Source organism: Wasmannia auropunctata, unplaced genomic scaffold (assembly GCF_000956235.1).
Source record: "Wasmannia auropunctata unplaced genomic scaffold, wasmannia.A_1.0 LD336099.1, whole genome shotgun sequence".
Taxonomy (NCBI): Eukaryota; Metazoa; Arthropoda; class Insecta; order Hymenoptera; family Formicidae; genus Wasmannia; species Wasmannia auropunctata.
The window spans coordinates 1050143-1066860 of NW_012026791.1; the positions used below are offsets into that span (position 1 = coordinate 1050143).

A 16718-nucleotide genomic window follows, 5' to 3' on the forward strand; every position below is an offset into this window, starting at 1 on the left:
AGTATTATCAAAAGAATTTTAAAGAATAAATATAACAATTCGACATTTTATACATACGTAACAGAATATTTAATCTTCGTTAATGTAGAATATTCAATATTTATTTTCTCTAATAATTACAGAATTGTTTTTGCGATATTTTCTCTACACGAAATAAGGATATATGTTTGACATTGAATAGCTAATTTTAGAACTTTGTATCGAGTCTCGATATCGACCGACAGATCTTACAGCGACACGAGAATTTAAAATCCAAATTATTCGGGGCATCCGCCGCCGCGAGATCGGGCGAGATTTTTTTACGCCTTCCATGCATATTCAATTTTCGATTCCGGATATTGTGCACGCATTCCGGGGGTAGATACTGTCGTTTCCGCGATTAAGGTCGTACGACAAATCCGGCTCGCGTGCCGAATGCCGCGCGTCGTGCAGCTGTTGCTTATCACCCGCCGAGGTACATTGATTTTAACGACGACGATTCACGCCGGTCGGGAGATAGCGGGACTCGGTTCTTTTATGGAGAGGGAAGAAAAAAGATAGAGGAAGGAAATTATCTTCCGTTCCGCTACTCCGCGCGCATTGACCTCTGATTGTTTATTTTTTTTTTTTTTCCATAATACATGCGACACACCTTGCACGCTCGAGTGTGACCGCTGTCGATTCGATTAGCGGTCCTACCTGCATTCTCCTTCTTCCCCGTCCTCGTCCTCTTACGGCGATCGCATCTATGACTCGTACACACGACACGCTTTCCTTGCTTTTTCCGCCCCCCTCCCCCTCCTTCCGATAATCGATAAAAATCACCGGAAACAGATTTCCTTGCGAGGATTAAGCAAGTCGCCGGTTCGATTTTCAATTTAATTGTATGCGCAGGATGTCTGATAAAATGTTGAGGATTAATTTCTTTCTCTTTGCTCTTCTTTGATATACTTATATATTCACCCTCCTTAATTATTCTCAATTCTTTGAACTCTCGTAATTTATTATGATACACCGCGTGCTCCTTTTCCAATGTTTCATTTCTCTTTTGAAAAATCGCAGCGAATTTGTTGCTTACTGTCGTACTCCTTCAGGCGCGCAGTAAGAAAGTACGACAACCGTTGGAGGTTTACGAGGAGAACAGCCAGGACAGCGGCCACCCGTCGAGCCCGCTCAGCGAGAAGGCGAAGAAGCGGCGCGAATTCTACTCCGCGGAGTTCGCGATGTCGAGGAGGAGTATACCCATGGAATATTCAATGTGCTCGCATCCCGTACTTTCTCCGATGAACTACCAATACTCGAAGAGCTCGTCCCTGCTGCGTAGCCTGTCGTCGGGATACGAGAGCATGGACGACGGGCTCGTGAGCGAGCTCAACGACATGGAGACCACGGACGAGGAGGAGATGCAGCTGCCGAGCGGCATCTCGAAGCTGCTCTCCGGCGACATAGTCGCGCCCGAGGGATCGACGGACTACGACGTCTCGACGACCCCCGACTTCTCCCGGAATCTGTCGTCGAAAGTCAAGAAATGGTTGTCGGTGCAGAGCGGCATGTACAAGCGGAGCATCAAGACGATGTCGCCGCCGCTGGCGCGGTCGCCGTCGCTGGCGCGGTCGCCGCCGACGGCGGCGGGGTCACCGTCGCTGGAGAAGCTGCCGCCGCTGTCGAAGATCCGCACTTGCCTGTTTCGCTCGCCGACGGCGAGCTGCTCGAAGAGGACGGTGATGAGGACGTACAGCTACGACGAGGCATCCGCACCCTACTACAGACTCCAAATGGAGATCTCGCCGCCGGATCTCCATTCCGTCCGATCTTACAAACGGCCGTCGGAAGATCTGTTGGAGGACGAGACGTCGATCCTGAAACGATCGCGCAAGTCCAACGGCCTGTGCCCGAACACGACGCCCGTGTCGGCGAGACGCACGAGCACCTTGACGCACTCGCAGATCGCCCTGCAGAGGAGCCTGTCCGAGTCGAGGGCGGGCCTGAGCGAGACGCACACGAACATCAAGTGGGCGATCCACCGCAGCGTCACCGACACCGATCTCATCGGCGACTTCAGCAAGCCGTGTATAATGCCGCTCGTGCCGAGCGGCATGCACCCGGATCTGAAGACCATCTCGCCCGACACGTTGGCGGCCCTCCTACGCGGCGAGTTCGCCGATCGCGTTGGCTCCTACAACATCATCGATTGCCGTTATCCGTACGAGTACGAGGCGGGCCACATCCAGGGGTCGGTGAACATCTACAACATAGATCTCATCCAGCAGATCATGCTCGATCACCTGGCCGATACCGTTCCCAAGATCCAGCTCGACACCGACAGGCGCAACGTACTCGTGTTCCATTGCGAGTTCTCGTGGGAGCGCGGGCCGAATCTCTCGAGGACTCTGCGCAGACTGGACCGCGCGTGCAACAAGGAGCACTACCCGGCGCTGTACTATCCGGAGATTTATCTCCTGCTGGGGGGCTACAAGATGTTTTACAGCGAGCAGAAGGAGTTTTGCTCGCCGCAGGGTTACAAGCCGATGAAGCACCCGAATCACGAGGAGGAGTACCGATTCTTTCGCAGCAAGAGCAAGAGCTGGCAGCCGGAGAAGACCAAAGGGATCAGCCAGACAGTGCGAACGAATCTCGAGCGTTTTGCCTTTTAAAGCGAACACATTCGTCTTTCTTTCTTTCTACATTTAATTTCTAATTTAAGGCTCAATCTACTCCCGTCGTACTAGTCGCGAATCGTTAAGACGTTGAACGTCCTCAGAGACGGTCGGGATATCAAATACGCGCGCGCCATGCGCGTCGCTAAAGTGCAAATAGCGTAAAGAGACTACTTTATAATAATTTTTCTTTTTAATACTTTTCGGTCGCTCTTTGCGCTATATAATATGACTGACTCGAGGAATTTTTCTACGAGTGTCTTATATGATCTAAAATGTAGATGTAAATGTCATTTCGATCGATATTTAGATTCTAATCGATCTTAATACTTAAGCTTAGTAATTTAGCGGTTTAGTTATGTACGCCAAGATCGATTAGAATTTATCTTAGATTGCATTTTCGACATTCGACGATTTAAGTTGCTATCGTTGCGGCTTTTCACACATCCCCACCGAGATCGAAATTTGTACATAGAAAAAAAATCACATAACAGATAGGATTATACATACGCGTCATTCTGTAATTAAAGGACATTTTTTTGTAATCAAACAATGCAATATATCCGCGTGCCGACTCGAGAGAGATACCAGGGTAAAAAGGATGGGACATGATGTCGTGAATGTACGTTGCAAATTTCTTTTTTCATGTCTATTACACGTCGGGTAACATCTCATTGTGTATATAGAACATACGATTGGGACTTCGACGACTTAATCACGTCGATCTCTGTATCTTTATTGTCGGTATTGCTTTGCGAATTTCTCTAAAGCAAACGCTTACGGTCGACTCTGAAAATTCCAGAAAGTGTTACCAATTCGTTGTTGCAATTTGATGAAAAAAAGGTATTATTAATATACACACAAAAAAAAAGTTTAATCCTCAAGTACTCGCGTCGGATCAACGCGACTTGACGTTTCTTTCGATTGTACTTTTTACTTTAAAAAGAAGAATTGAAGAATCAGCGCGGTTTGATGAAAGGATTTAAAATTTTTAAGATCTAGCATAAAATCTGCTTTTCTTTCGCTCAATTTTCTTTTCGGAAAGAAGAAGAAAAAGAGAGGGAGAAAGCTTTTTACCGCGCGTTAAGTACTTAAGGATTAATCGATAACACAAATTACGTGAAATTTTTCTATTGAGCCAAGTGATGCAAATACTATTATATGTGCAAATTTTTTTGTTGTTACATTGTAAAAATTATTTTTACGTTATATAGATAAATATTTACGCCACGCAATGCAAATACGATGTATATTTCTTTTTCTACTTCTCATCTGTCTGCGAACAAATATTTTACACCTCTTCCATATATTTTCCCATTTCTAACGTTCATTCAGGCATTTTTATTATTACATTGTACGTGCATTAGACGAGTTATTATGATGCATAGTCTCATTACACAGTAATATCTTTTGCATTTAAAAATTTCTTAATTAAAGATATTGTCACTTTGCCACAGATTTGAAACGTTGCCGCTGCGATCGCACATTTTATTTCTCAGAAACAAAACGGAAGCGCGTGCAATTTATCCCCAAGATTAATTTTTTAAGATTAATAAATCGTGAAATTTTGTCATCAGTCAGCGATACTCCTCGTGAATTCTATACTCGATTGAATTAAAAAAAAAAAAGAACGAAACGTGATGGATGACAAGCGCGTCTCCTCGATGGATGAAGCGTCTGTCATCTTGAACGATGCATCTCAAGATTCGGAGTTTCGAGACTGCAAAATTCATAAATGTCACTTGGAGAAACGCGACGACACGCGGAAAGAAAGTACGCAAAACGTGATTAATCACGAAAATGTGCCCGCGATTTACATCGAGACGTCGGACGAGGACGATGCATCCGAGGGATTGTCGGGCGACGTCGAGCGAACGGAGATTCGACTTCCTCTCGCAACAGATCCAGAATTAGTCGTCGACTACGAAAGAGAATTCTCGTATTATATACCTGTCAATTATATATAATCTTGAAATTTTTAATGAGAAATATTTTGAGAAATAATTTAACAGAATTCACTCTTTCTCTCTTTTTTAACGGAAATTACGATGGTTTTTAGTTCCACTTTACGAAGGTATTTTATGATAAAGATCTTGTGAATTGTGTTTCGTAATATAAACTTTTTAAAACTCAAAGAATGAAAAATAAGCCAAAACGACTCAAACACAATTTAACAAGAAGTGAAGTTGCATTCTATAATTTGTGTGAAATCGCACTCCGTTCGAGTGAAAGTGCACTCTTTTCGGGTGCGGAGATCATTCTCGAAAGTATAAAAATGCTAATATGTCCCTGTGACTTCAACTTTTTTAACTTTTTCTTAGGCAAGGTAAAATTATTATTTTATATTCGCCAGATAAAAATACTTCATTTAGATCTCTCCTTCACGAACGCGCTGAGAAGCTGCGGTCGGAGATGACGAGCCTCCAGGAAAAATTGAGCAAGGAGATGAATCTTTGGAGAAAGGAGAAGGAGGAGTTTCAGCTTTTACGTGAGAGAAGCGATGCACTTGCGTTCGAAGAGGCAACCGCGGCCGCGCGAGCCGCTGCTGCGGCTTATGCCGTTGAATCGCCGCTCTCGAGCGATTTGGGGATCACCAGTATTTAATTAATTAACTTTGTAGCTTATACTCTTCAATTTATTCCTTATAAAAACAAGCGGATTAAAAGGAAATCAATAGAAGTGTGTTTCAAAAAAGTTGTAAATCCTTGAACGTTAACAAATCTTAGGAAACCCTAGATTTTTAAATAAATCTTTGAAGTAGTGGATTAATTTTAAAAGATTATTAAATCGTAAATCTACGCTTCTTTCGTCTCCTATTCGCTTGATTTAATCTACATCTACATCCGAAATTAATAATTAACGTTTACGTGGCAAATTTGCACAGGTAACATCGTCGACTTCACGTCGGAACGGAGCATCAGGGAACTCGCGATACTCGAGTACGAGAAGAATCTCGCCAAGTACCACGACCGACACGCCCTCGAGCAAGCCGAGCAACGTTACAACACGTACAAGCGCGTGCTCGTCGACGCCTACAGGCACAGGCTGTCGGAGGTCGAGCGCCTATGCGACGAGGAACTGGAGAACATACGGCAAAACGCGAGCTGCCTGCAGCCGTTCAAGGAGATCGCGTCGCAGTGGTCCGTCGACGAGAACGATCACGGCGATTCGCAGCACGTTTGCGACGATCAGTCCGAGTCCATCGAGCCGTCGAAAATCGTCGACGCCAGTCCGAGCGACGTAGACTGGTGCATGTACGGGAAGATCAACAACGAGGTCAACATGATCCCGGAAATTTTGTCCGCCCGCTTCACACGGGAAGGGGCAACATAGGAGCTTGCTTGTCTTGCTTTCTATTTTTATTTATTATTATTATTACTATTTTGTGTAATTATACACACTGCGCAGCTTTACTTTGTATTCTTTATAAGAGACTAAGATGAATTTCTTCTTTTCTTTTTCTGCCCGCGGCGAACTGTGATGACACATCGCAGATAGCACGGCAATTTGGTCCGTGCTCTGGCAGCAATTAAAGGCAATTGAACTCTATTTTCATGAACTCATATATTTGAGACGTGTACACATTATATATACGTATATAAATAGCAAATCAAACGCTAAGCGCTTTCAGCCTGAATTTTATATTTTACAATTTTTATTCGGGATCATCACATTATAGTTATCTTAATAAATAATATCTCTAAATTCTGTCGCGATATATATATTATAAATAAAGAATTTATCCTTTGAAAATCTTTTATTTAAGTATAATCTTTATGAACTTGCAGGATTAAAACAGTTAACGGACTCTTCTTTGGCTTTATCATCGTAAACTGTGAAAACAGAAATATTTGAATTATATACAAGCGAATTAATCGATAAATATCGATATTTACTGTTGGGTATTTTCCACAATTGGCAAACATCATTTTGCCTAGCGCGAAGATATATGTTTTCGATGTGAGATTTGGCTTCCTCCAATAAAATTTTACTCGATTCGATACGCTGTGCTACAGCAGCCAATTGCATCTGGACAAATGAATAATTCCAAATTAAATTATAATCGTTAAATATATTCACGTGACTATTTTGCATTTCAGTAGAATGACTTTAAATCATTCTTTTATATTTACGTCGATTTCCGTAGGGTTCGTCGACAAATGTTTGTCACTCGCGAATTCATCGGAGATATTCGTCAGAAATGAAAACGGTTGTCGCGGATTTTCCGTAATTCTACGTAGAGAAGCTTGCAGTTCCTCGAATGACATTCTATCGACATCGTACAGAGAGGCCGTCCTCAATTTAGAATCGCGTTCCGTGATTCTTTCTCCAATTGTAGAGTCTTGATTTACTTTACTGACGATGTTTCGCTTCGCACATTCATCAATCGATAATTCACCGATCATGCGGGGCAATGTCTCAACGGGATCGGTTTTTTCATTAAAGGTTCGACGTTCAGTAGATCGTATAAGGGTCGGTAGCATCGATGATCCAGATTTGGCTCGAAGAATAACGAATGGAATATCATATTAATCTTTTTTTTTTTATTAAATCGATTTTTTATTAAATTTTTTATTAAATTTTGATCGACACAGATGTTAGCTTACCTGTCGAATTCTTCATGTTATCAAAAGATCTCACTAAAGCTATATCTGAAAAAATATTATGTGGTCACTGTGTAGTTTTTTGTGTGAGAAATGAAGACACTTTAACATTTCTCCTCAATACTTGTTAAATTCGGGTGAACGAATCCTATCAGATTTCGAACGAACGTTGGTCACAATCGCTGTATGCGCGTTCTCTTATTCTCGTTTGATCGATACCGTACGCGGAATAGGCGAGCGTTCCTCCGATAGCCGTCGATTTAAAATTCTCTTTCTTTTTTATTATTATAAACAGGATTTCGGCATAAATTTTTATTTTTAATTTTTATCAACATATTAGAAATATTTTACGTTGTAATATATTTCTTATTTATTTCGGAATTGATGATATATTATAAATCACGATGCGGGAAATGTGGAATAAATGCGTAAACATTTACAAAATGATCTTTTCATTTAACTTATAGTAAGCCAGTACATACAATCGAAATGAGAAACGGATAAGTTTACGAAGATCCTGTAACAAATCTGTTAGGCGTCGTTAGATTCATGGCCCTTAAGTCATCACTCGCGTACAAAGCTGAAGTCACTTATACACTAGAAGTAATATATTTATATAAATTGTCTACCAACAATATATAATTGTGTAATTACAACTACCCCATAAATAGTAAAACACTATCACAGTTCCTCCGTTTTTCTTTCGATATCCGAGAACCTTTTTTTCCTTAAAAAAGACTGCATAAAGTTGATCGCAATTAGGACTTGTATTTTCGTTTAAAGAAAAAAAAAAAAAAGAAAAAATGGATAGTCGATCTCGATATTTAGGACGAACAGAAAACGTTACGTTAATGGTGATTTCTGACGACGAGTTGTGTAAAATATGGATTTATAATTCTCCAATTATTGCATGTAATTTGTATTATTCTTCTGCACGCGATAGAATCCGTTACAAAGAAACTGCAAAACTAATTTTCTGACATGTGTATATAGTCGTTATACATACACACACATTATAATATACATAATAAGTATATATTACTATATGTGTTAGGTAGGTATATCACAGCTTAAAAGTAAATAAGTCTCGCATCCTCGGGATTCTGCTCCGCCGGGCAGTACGGGCATTTCAACCTGGAAATAAATTGATTTCTTTTAAAAAGTGACTTTAAATCAGCACTTAGGGAGCACCAGTGTACTTCGGCCTGCCCGCGTACGTAGCACCTACTTATTCGCATTGGCGAGCTTGTTCAACGCGTCTCGGGAAATTACGTGGCCGCAAACCAGCTTCATCGGCGGATTGTTCTCTGTGCTCTGTTGCCTGAGTATAGGGCAGGCGAAAACTGAATGGTAGCGGCTCTGCTTCCCCAGGTCTATCTCGATCTGCACGGAAAAGGGAATCGGGAATGTTTTCCGAGTGTCCTGACAACTATTACGCATCTCGATGTGTATACGTGCCTCGGTACTTACGGGCAACTCGTCTTTACCGCTCCAGATACCGGTAACTTGCCTCTGCTGCATGACTTGCTTGATGTTCAGTAGCGCAGGTAGCGCAGTGCATCCCGCGTTGATACTGCAAATCGGACAAATCATCCATGTTTTAGCCGGCTAAAACTCTCTCCCTTAATTACGAGCAAATAAGACATATATACGTACCAAACAGACAATGGACTGTCCACACTTAAGCCTAATAATGTACACGCTTCTTTAGTGAAAACGTCATGTATTTCGAGCCACAATGTTGGATCCAATAAATGACTGTAGGGAGACTGATGGATCCCGTGTGGCAAGTAGAGTAACGTCCCCATTAGAGACTGCACTTCTTTCTCGTAACGTCCGACGAATTGCGTGAGATTCTGACGGGCGTACAGTATCGCCTCTCTCTGCATGCTAGGACCTTGTTGGACTAATCTTATAAAATGTAATCTGTGTAGTTTAAATTCGAGAGAAGAATTCTGGAAGAAGAAATGAGAAATTTACGATGCAACTTAACGATGTACGTCTGCTGTAACATAGAACTGCGGTGCACGCTCGCGAGTTAGTAATTACCTGCGCTAAGAGTGCTTCTCTGTGTTTCTTAGCCCAATCTAACGCCGGTTCGAGATTTCTCTGTTTTAGACAATCTAGTATATAGTTCAATTCTGTGAATGGTTCCTTTCTGCCTTCGTCGGTTTTGATGCCAGCTTCCTGTAAATATTTCTCCAATTACAGTATGTATACATATATGTGTGTGTGTGTGTGTGTGTGTGTGTGTGTGTGTGTGTGTGTGTGTGTGTGTGTGTGTGTGTGTGTGTAATAATTTTGCACTAAAACAAATTAAATATATAGATTTGATAAAGGAAACTTACCACTGCTAATTCATCAGCGATATCTAGCATCCCTTGCCGATAAAAGTGCTGACAGATAATTTGATTGAGGAGATGAGATTTCTCGGGTCCAGAGAACACATCTTCCCTGCTGGTGCTGGCGAAATCGGCAATGAAATTTCTGTCTATCGCCTTGCCCACCTTGGACACTGTACTGTGCAGATCGCGATGGTCCGTTGCCAGTCTTTGTACAGTATCGCGTACCTTTGTCATTGCTTGCTTTAACATTTGTACTTGACCGGCCGTTTGTTCCTGATTGGGTGGCGCTAATAAAAGTATATTCAGCTTTTATAAGAAAAGTCGAATATTTGTTCTGTTTGTAAAAGAATAAATATATAAATATCATATATTTGTCAATTATATATATTCAGATATTTATATATGTATAGTTTTCCACACGAAATCAATTTATATGAAAAATAGAATTTATTTCCTTTTCATCGGGTATCACATAAATCCACATTTAAAAGATCTAAGTCGTTTTAACATCAGTTGTGTAGATACATCGGATTGCATTTCAATGACAGGATGATTTGCAACCAATGACAAATACAGGAAATAATACTTCAGTATTGAGAAAATAATAAAAGTAACGATAAAAGTAACAGGATAAATAAATATATAATAGGATGATAAAATATAATAATTTACATTTAATTGCAAATTACACTATGATTTATGTAAACGCGCAAAACTAAGCTGTAATAGTGTACAATATGCAGAGCTATGTTTAGAGGTTAGTCGATTCCAAACAATGAAATTGCAGACACTGTGTTAATAAATCAAACAATCTATCCATCGGAGAATCAATTTGGTCTGTCGAGAATCGAGGACGCGACGTGCCCTCCGAATTGCACGATAAAAACTATCGAGTGAACGGGATTGAAGACAATGATCTTCGGGGATCTTAAGAGGAATGCCAATGATCACGGCCGCGTTTACCTTCCTCCAGGTCTTTTTTCAAAGACTGAATGTGGTTTATCAGGTCGCGCAACACCGTCTCCGCATGTTCATTTATCGCGCCGAATTTCGACAGAACTTTATCTACCTCGCGCTCAACGGCATTACAAGCCTCCATTATTATTGTATCACCTCTCGCGATTGACATTTGCACCGTGGAGAGCGCGAACCAAATATGTATCTCACCCACAGGCGGCAGTTCAGGCTGATATCACGTGTAACCGTAACGACGGCTCGTTGAACGGCTCTCATTGGCTGTCGGCGCACGTGCGCCTCGTGTTGGCACGGTGACACTTTGTCGCGTGTATGTGATAGAGCCTGCAAGCCGATGTCAGAGAGGAGCATTAGTAGAGCGGCCTTTTACGTGGACCGTCATGCGTGGACCGCATGGATCTCCTCAGAATCCGTACATTAGTGCCAGTAAATCCATTTTTTAAATGGGTACTATATCCATTTTAATATAATTAAGTGTTATGTATTAATAATTAACACTTATTATCATTAAGCATAAATATTCGGTGCTTCGTTTTTCTTACCAATCGTCATTATTCAACTATATATTATGAAACGTTTATCATCAATTATTAAGTAATACAATATTAAATAATACATCACGGAGTGTATATAATAGGAGTAAACATTTATTGAGACGCTCAAAAGATTATAAAAGAATAAATTTAGATTATAATTATTTAATAAATGTATATCGTTAAGCAAATTATTTAACATTTAGAGTAGTGCAATATACATATACACGTATACATAAAGCAAACGTTGTGAAAATTAAAAAATACGTGTATCCGTGCAGCAAATGTTGCAAAAATTAAAAATTATATATATTATGTAAACTTTTCACTGTCGATAACAAAATATTGATTGTTATCTTGGATATACAGCCTTTAATAATACCTCGTTGGTAGATTATATAGCTATGTAGTATCCATTTCAAAAATGAATGTACTGGCAGGAATGTCCGGGAAGATTCTGATGGTCCTACATAAAAGACTAGGATAGGCCGCTCTCATATGCTTCTCTCTGGCCAAGCCCATTACATAATGAATTAACGTAAAAATATAATGTAAACATAATTTTATATATTTTTTCAGTTCATTTTTTTCTTAACTTCCTTATATTACTTTCATAGGAAGACAGGTTTAAACGATATAAGGATGTGTGTAATTAAAAGTTAAATTCATTATCTCGTTTTCCCAACAAGTATTTTTCAAGTAATCATTACATTAAAATTCTTACACATTTCTAAGTAAGTGCGATATATATTTTATATACAAATTAAATTATTGATATATAATTACAGTTGAATTATATGACCATTCCATTCATAAGAATTATTAATTATACATACTGGCATTTTTTCGTTTCACCTTCATGATTTTATAATTATTTTATAATTACACATTTTCATTGGAAATAATGTCGGGGAATGAACGTATATACTTGAAATCAAGAATTTCGTGAACCGTGGAATGCTTATTAATCGGGGATAGGATTACCCTGTAACAAAAAAAAATAACGTATTTAAACTTTACGAGCAATAATATCCAAATATAAACTATTTTTACATTTCCGCGCGATTGCTTAACCACAATAATGAGACAATTAACTCAATCAATCTACGCATGTATAAATGAGCTATTTAATCCTCGATGTTTTTGACTTACCCATTCTCGGGCCATAACTAGTATAGTTACATTATCTAACTTGGGCCCAATCAGTGGATTCATCTGTGCCATATAGCAACATAGCCAGCTGTAAGAAAATTTCATTTATGTATTAATCACAAACATATGCGACTCGAAGCATCAAGAAAAATACTATAATGTCAATCGAAAAGTATTATGCTTACAATAGCCAACACGTAAAGCCCGTTAATACCAGTAGAACTTGTAGTATTCTGAAAAATAAATATCAATGTAAATTAAATGTTAACATAATTCAATTTCACGAGATACGAATATATATACGAATAACACTTCAGCGAACATTGATTTATATAATCTTCAGAACATATTGCTGCTTATCGAAATGTAATGTACAATAATGCATGGAAAATTAGATAAAATGCACCGTCGTTACTGTCATATTTTGCAAGAGCTATACGATAACGTGAGTAAAATACACGTAGGAGAAAATACTCCGTTTCGGACGATCTGTTTACAAATTGCATATACAGATCTGTGTGTGCGAATTGCGAGCGGAATAAAAATATTTGCGAGAGTAAATATGAGAGTCGTCGGGAGGGATATTTACCCACGATTTGGCCCCTTCGGGACGAAGAGCGGTAGAGCTACTCCGAGGAACAGCACGATACCCCAGATGATCGTGAAGGCTAACACGGGTAACACGGACGCGCCCATTCTCCTTTTTCTTTTTTCTCCTGTCTGACGAATCTCACGATTCCTCCGAAAAAGTAGCGAACGAGCTCGCGACGGTTGGGGCCGCACAAGAATTATTTACGGAGTACCGAAGGGATCACATGAGAGAGCCTTCGTACGATTCACGTGACACATCGATCTGGCCGGAGAGACTGCGGAGCAGGTAGGTGTGTGCACGTTGCGGTCTCGGCGCTCTCTCACTCGGCGTGAACCATGGCCGGGGTCTGTTCGTTTGCGGCCGCTTTGCTCCTCGCAGCTGAATTCTTTCTTTTTTTTTGTGAGAAATTCCTCTCAATGCTCCAATTTAAACGTCTGTTTTATTCTAAGCGCAGAAAATGTACATACAGCATATATCACAAAAACGTCTCGATTATCGCTAGATACAATGAATAAACAATTATCATTTTATCGCGTGAAATTGTCCCGTACGTTTCTGTTCAGCGTCGCACGTCTACGTATATTCGTGTATCCTGACGAGATTACTGGAGCTAGTAGAGCTGTTTGTGAAGGAGGGGGGGGGAGAGGGGAGGGGAGATGGGCGACGTCGCAAAACAGCTGATTTCTTTTTCGCAGCTGTCATGACTCGCGCGACGCACACGCGACGCATGAATATCTAAAATCCCTAAAAAGAAATCTAGAATTCCGGAAGTGCGTAAAGAATTATCGAGGTTATCGGCCATTGGATATTCGGACGCGCACGGTCGGAGAATCGGCGCGTGGTGTGTGTGTGAGCGAGCTACGGCCAATATACGGCCCTGTTGTTGTGTACGCAGCCGACTTCTGCGCGCCTGCCGAGAGAGTACGTGTGAGTACGTTTCCATGTGGGTGGCCTATTTCGAAATGAGACGCGACATGTAATCGCGCCGACAATTAATAACGTTGCGTGTTTTGATGTGCGACGACAGTTGGCGATAGGCAGCCGTCAGCCGTTGAGCGTTGACCGCGAGCGCGCGCGTCGATTCCTCCTCTGGCTCGAGGGCGGAGAACGGTTGATAAGCGAGACCACTACGAGGGCCAGCCCAAGCCAGCCAGCGTGTGGTGCGAGAGACCTCGTTACTTTTCCCGAAGAGTTTCCTCGGAAACGAGCGTCGTTCACTCGAGATGAAGAAGAAGGTGAGGTTTTTTTTCTTTCTTCTCGAATTAGGTAAATGGAATCGCGCGCCTTTCACGTGTTTTTCGCCATAAGTTCTCTCCATCGCGGCGAGACAACTCTCTTTGTTCTGCGAGGCAATTTTCTGACTGACGTTCATCATTTAGGTACTGTTGATGGGCAAGAGCGGGTCCGGGAAGACGAGTATGCGCAGCATCATCTTCGCCAACTACATCGCCCGCGACACCCATCGTCTGGGAGCGACGAGTAAGCTGAAGCATATCACACGCTGCCGCAGGCGGGCGAGAGTAGTCACTAAACGCAACGTAATGTATTGCAGTTGACGTGGAGCACTCCCACGTTCGTTTCCTCGGCAATCTGGTGCTGAATTTGTGGGACTGCGGAGGGCAGGAGGCGTTCATGGAGAATTACTTCGCGTCGCAGCGCGACAACATATTCAGAAATGTGGAGGTGCTGATTTACGTCTTCGACGTGGAGTCGCGGGAGCTGGACAAGGATATGCATTATTATCAGAGCTGCCTGGAGGCGATACTGCAGAACAGCCCAGAGGCGAAGATCTTCTGCCTGGTGCACAAAATGGATCTCGTGCAGGAGGACCAGCGAGATTACATATTCAGGGAGAGGGAGGAAGATCTGAAGAGACTGAGTTTACCCTTGGAGTGCACTTGCTTCAGAACTAGCATATGGGATGAAACTTTATACAGGTATATATATATCAGGTGTAATTATACATATAATATAATTAAACAAAATTAAAACTACATTAATTAGCTCTTGTTTAAAAAACAAATCAGAAATTTTGACTCGGCCAAGGAACGAGCAAGGTGTGATGTGACGAAAATCGCAAGAACATGATATAATAATTTAAGAAAATTTAATGTTCTTAAATTTTTATAATATCATGTTCTTGCGCTTTCATGTCACATCACATCTTGCTCGTTCCTTGGCCGAGTCAAAATTTCTTATTTGACAATTAAACAATATCAACGAACTTTAATATAATTAAAGCGGGCAAATAATTTTTTTTTCTTATTGCAGAGCGTGGTCGTCCATTGTATATATGCTGATTCCCAACGTGAAGGAACTTGAACAGAGCTTAAATCAATTTGCCAATATCATCGACGCGGACGAGGTTCTTCTGTTCGAGAGGGCGACCTTCCTAGTGATAAGTCATTGCCAGCGGCAGTTTCACAGGGACGTTCACCGCTTTGAGAAAGTCTCCAATATAATAAAGCAATTCAAGCTAAGTTGCAGGTGAGTGCGAGTCGCGCAGAAAGGTAACGGGGTCCTGTAAGAACGAGATGCGACATATTGTGTGTTGTTGTTACACTTTGCAGTAAATTAGCGGCGCAGTTTCAAAGTATGGAAGTTAGGAATACCAATTTCGCGGCCTTCATCGATATATTTACCTCGAACACGTACGTGATGGTCATCATGTCCGATCCGACTATACGTAAGTATAATCGTTTGTACGCTCGAGTTCACGATACGTCAAGCCTGATAAAAAGAGCCAAGAGTCTTTTTTTTTTCCAGCATCCGCGGCGACGTTGATCAACATACGGAACGCGCGGAAGCACTTCGAAAAGTTGGAGCGCGCCAGCCAGAGCTCGGCGCTGACCAGATAGAAGTCGGCGCGACCCAGGCGCCTTGTCACCCGGGTCCATCCTGTTAATAATTGCTGAATTTCTGGAATCGTATCGTATAAAAATGAAGCGCGATTACGGGGATTGCCGAGATTGTTGACGAGATCGGGGTCGCAAAAGTGTGATACTTGAATGTATGGCTTTTCTCTCAACGTGAGCGTTTATGACAAAAATATTAAAATACAAGTAATATAATCGACGTGTCCGAAAGAGGCTGACGGTTATCGCTGTATTTCAGGTCGTATGTTAGGACCGGTATCGACTGTGTGAATTCATCCCGACATATTACACGCGGATGTAATATGGTCATATAATGCATCTGCCATTTACCGCATAGTAGAGTATAGTTTCCGTACCGCGACTCTCGTATGCTTCACCGGGAAGTGATTATTTTTTATTTTTCGATTCGAGAATCGTGATTCGAAACGTGTCGCAGTAACATCCAACGAATGTTAGTCATAATTGAATCACGCGCAACCAAATGTCTCTCTTCTGTATATGCATGCGTCACGATGTAACAATGCGAGGACTGAGTATCCACTTGAGAGCCTCATCGTTCTCGAAAGTGATTCACGACAATAGAAGAGTTTCCGACGATAACCGGATTACGTACAATCGCTCTTAATTATGTGTTCACCAATAGCTTTTTACTACTGAAGATTCTCAAATATGAAAGGCACTCTCAAGTGGATGTGCAGCCCACGTTGTATATCGGAGTGTCGTATTGTGGTTGTAAAAAAAAATCGATAAATAGTTAACGTCAATTTAGGAAAGGATTATACGGTGTATTTATATGTTTACACCCTTTAAACAATGCAAGAGTTACGTATGATATGTAACAAAACTATATTGTATTTTTTAAATGTGCAAATAAATTATAACCACAAGTAGGCTATGTCTTCTACGTCGATGTGGATGTGCTTAGAGTTATAGAAATATTTTCTCCGATGAAATAAGTGTTAGAAGTAATAATAAATTTACTATTGAAACCACCTGGCTTAAAAA

General features: G+C 41.1%; 6 protein-coding genes and 1 long non-coding RNA gene across 17 annotated transcripts in view; 3 read left to right on the forward strand and 4 right to left on the reverse strand.

The window, feature by feature from the left end:
* Window positions 1-3831, forward strand: part of LOC105462417 (M-phase inducer phosphatase) — a 48232-nt gene extending 44401 nt beyond the window's left edge. For all 3 annotated transcript variants that reach the window (XM_011708985.1, XM_011708986.1, XM_011708987.1), the window contains one exon: window positions 1074-3831. In XM_011708985.1, coding sequence (XP_011707287.1) covers window positions 1074-2633 — 1560 coding nt within the window. In that variant the 3' untranslated portion in view covers window positions 2634-3831. The remainder of the gene's footprint in view (window positions 1-1073) is intronic.
* LOC105462416 lies at window positions 3260-3951 on the reverse strand. Its single transcript, XR_976053.1, has 2 exons — window positions 3863-3951; window positions 3260-3425 (listed from the first exon to the last, which is right to left on the reverse strand). It is a non-coding gene; the product is annotated as an uncharacterized LOC105462416 (long non-coding RNA).
* A 179-nt stretch (window positions 3952-4130) lies between these two features.
* LOC105462419 lies at window positions 4131-6251 on the forward strand. Its single transcript, XM_011708989.1, has 3 exons — window positions 4131-4575; window positions 5009-5232; window positions 5521-6251. Exons 1-3 carry the CDS (start codon window positions 4277-4279, stop codon window positions 5967-5969), a joined length of 972 nt encoding a protein of 323 aa, XP_011707291.1. The 5' UTR covers window positions 4131-4276; the 3' UTR covers window positions 5970-6251.
* Window positions 6252-6374: 123 nt separating this feature from the next.
* LOC105462420 lies at window positions 6375-7458 on the reverse strand. 3 transcript variants are annotated; one of them, XM_011708991.1, is made up of 5 exons: window positions 7365-7444; window positions 7244-7288; window positions 6770-7137; window positions 6533-6665; window positions 6375-6469 (listed from the first exon to the last, which is right to left on the reverse strand). In XM_011708991.1, exons 2-5 carry the CDS (start codon window positions 7257-7259, stop codon window positions 6411-6413), a joined length of 576 nt encoding a protein of 191 aa, XP_011707293.1. In that variant the 5' UTR covers window positions 7260-7288; window positions 7365-7444; the 3' UTR covers window positions 6375-6410. The 3 variants fall into 3 exon arrangements, with proteins under 3 accessions (XP_011707293.1, XP_011707292.1, XP_011707294.1); XM_011708990.1 differs by having other exon boundaries at window positions 7244-7458; XM_011708992.1 differs by having other exon boundaries at window positions 6770-7170; window positions 7244-7458.
* Window positions 7459-7675: 217 nt separating this feature from the next.
* LOC105462422 (protein RMD5 homolog A) lies at window positions 7676-10754 on the reverse strand. 5 transcript variants are annotated; one of them, XM_011708994.1, is made up of 7 exons: window positions 10549-10754; window positions 9589-9872; window positions 9290-9427; window positions 8897-9195; window positions 8711-8813; window positions 8469-8623; window positions 7676-8392 (listed from the first exon to the last, which is right to left on the reverse strand). In XM_011708994.1, the coding sequence occupies exons 1-7, from the start codon at window positions 10712-10714 to the stop codon at window positions 8311-8313; spliced, it is 1227 nt and encodes a 408-aa protein (XP_011707296.1). In that variant the 5' UTR covers window positions 10715-10754; the 3' UTR covers window positions 7676-8310. The 5 variants fall into 5 exon arrangements, with proteins under 5 accessions (XP_011707296.1, XP_011707297.1, XP_011707295.1 ...); XM_011708995.1 differs by having other exon boundaries at window positions 7676-8374; window positions 8699-8813; XM_011708993.1 differs by having other exon boundaries at window positions 8699-8813.
* Window positions 10755-11764: 1010 nt separating this feature from the next.
* LOC105462423 (V-type proton ATPase subunit e 2-like) lies at window positions 11765-13160 on the reverse strand. Its single transcript, XM_011708999.1, has 4 exons — window positions 12835-13160; window positions 12431-12478; window positions 12246-12333; window positions 11765-12078 (listed from the first exon to the last, which is right to left on the reverse strand). The coding sequence occupies exons 1-4, from the start codon at window positions 12939-12941 to the stop codon at window positions 12058-12060; spliced, it is 264 nt and encodes an 87-aa protein (XP_011707301.1). The 5' UTR covers window positions 12942-13160; the 3' UTR covers window positions 11765-12057.
* Window positions 13161-13477: 317 nt separating this feature from the next.
* On the forward strand, window positions 13478-16705 carry LOC105462424 (ras-related GTP-binding protein A). Of its 3 annotated transcripts, none has more exons than XM_011709002.1 (7): window positions 13478-13768; window positions 13865-14072; window positions 14217-14316; window positions 14390-14774; window positions 15109-15324; window positions 15408-15523; window positions 15604-16705. In XM_011709002.1, the coding sequence occupies exons 2-7, from the start codon at window positions 14061-14063 to the stop codon at window positions 15693-15695; spliced, it is 921 nt and encodes a 306-aa protein (XP_011707304.1). In that variant the 5' UTR covers window positions 13478-13768; window positions 13865-14060; the 3' UTR covers window positions 15696-16705. The 3 variants fall into 3 exon arrangements, with proteins under 3 accessions (XP_011707304.1, XP_011707303.1, XP_011707302.1); XM_011709001.1 differs by having other exon boundaries at window positions 13478-13764; XM_011709000.1 differs by having other exon boundaries at window positions 13478-14072.
* Window positions 16706-16718: the final 13 nt, after the last annotated feature.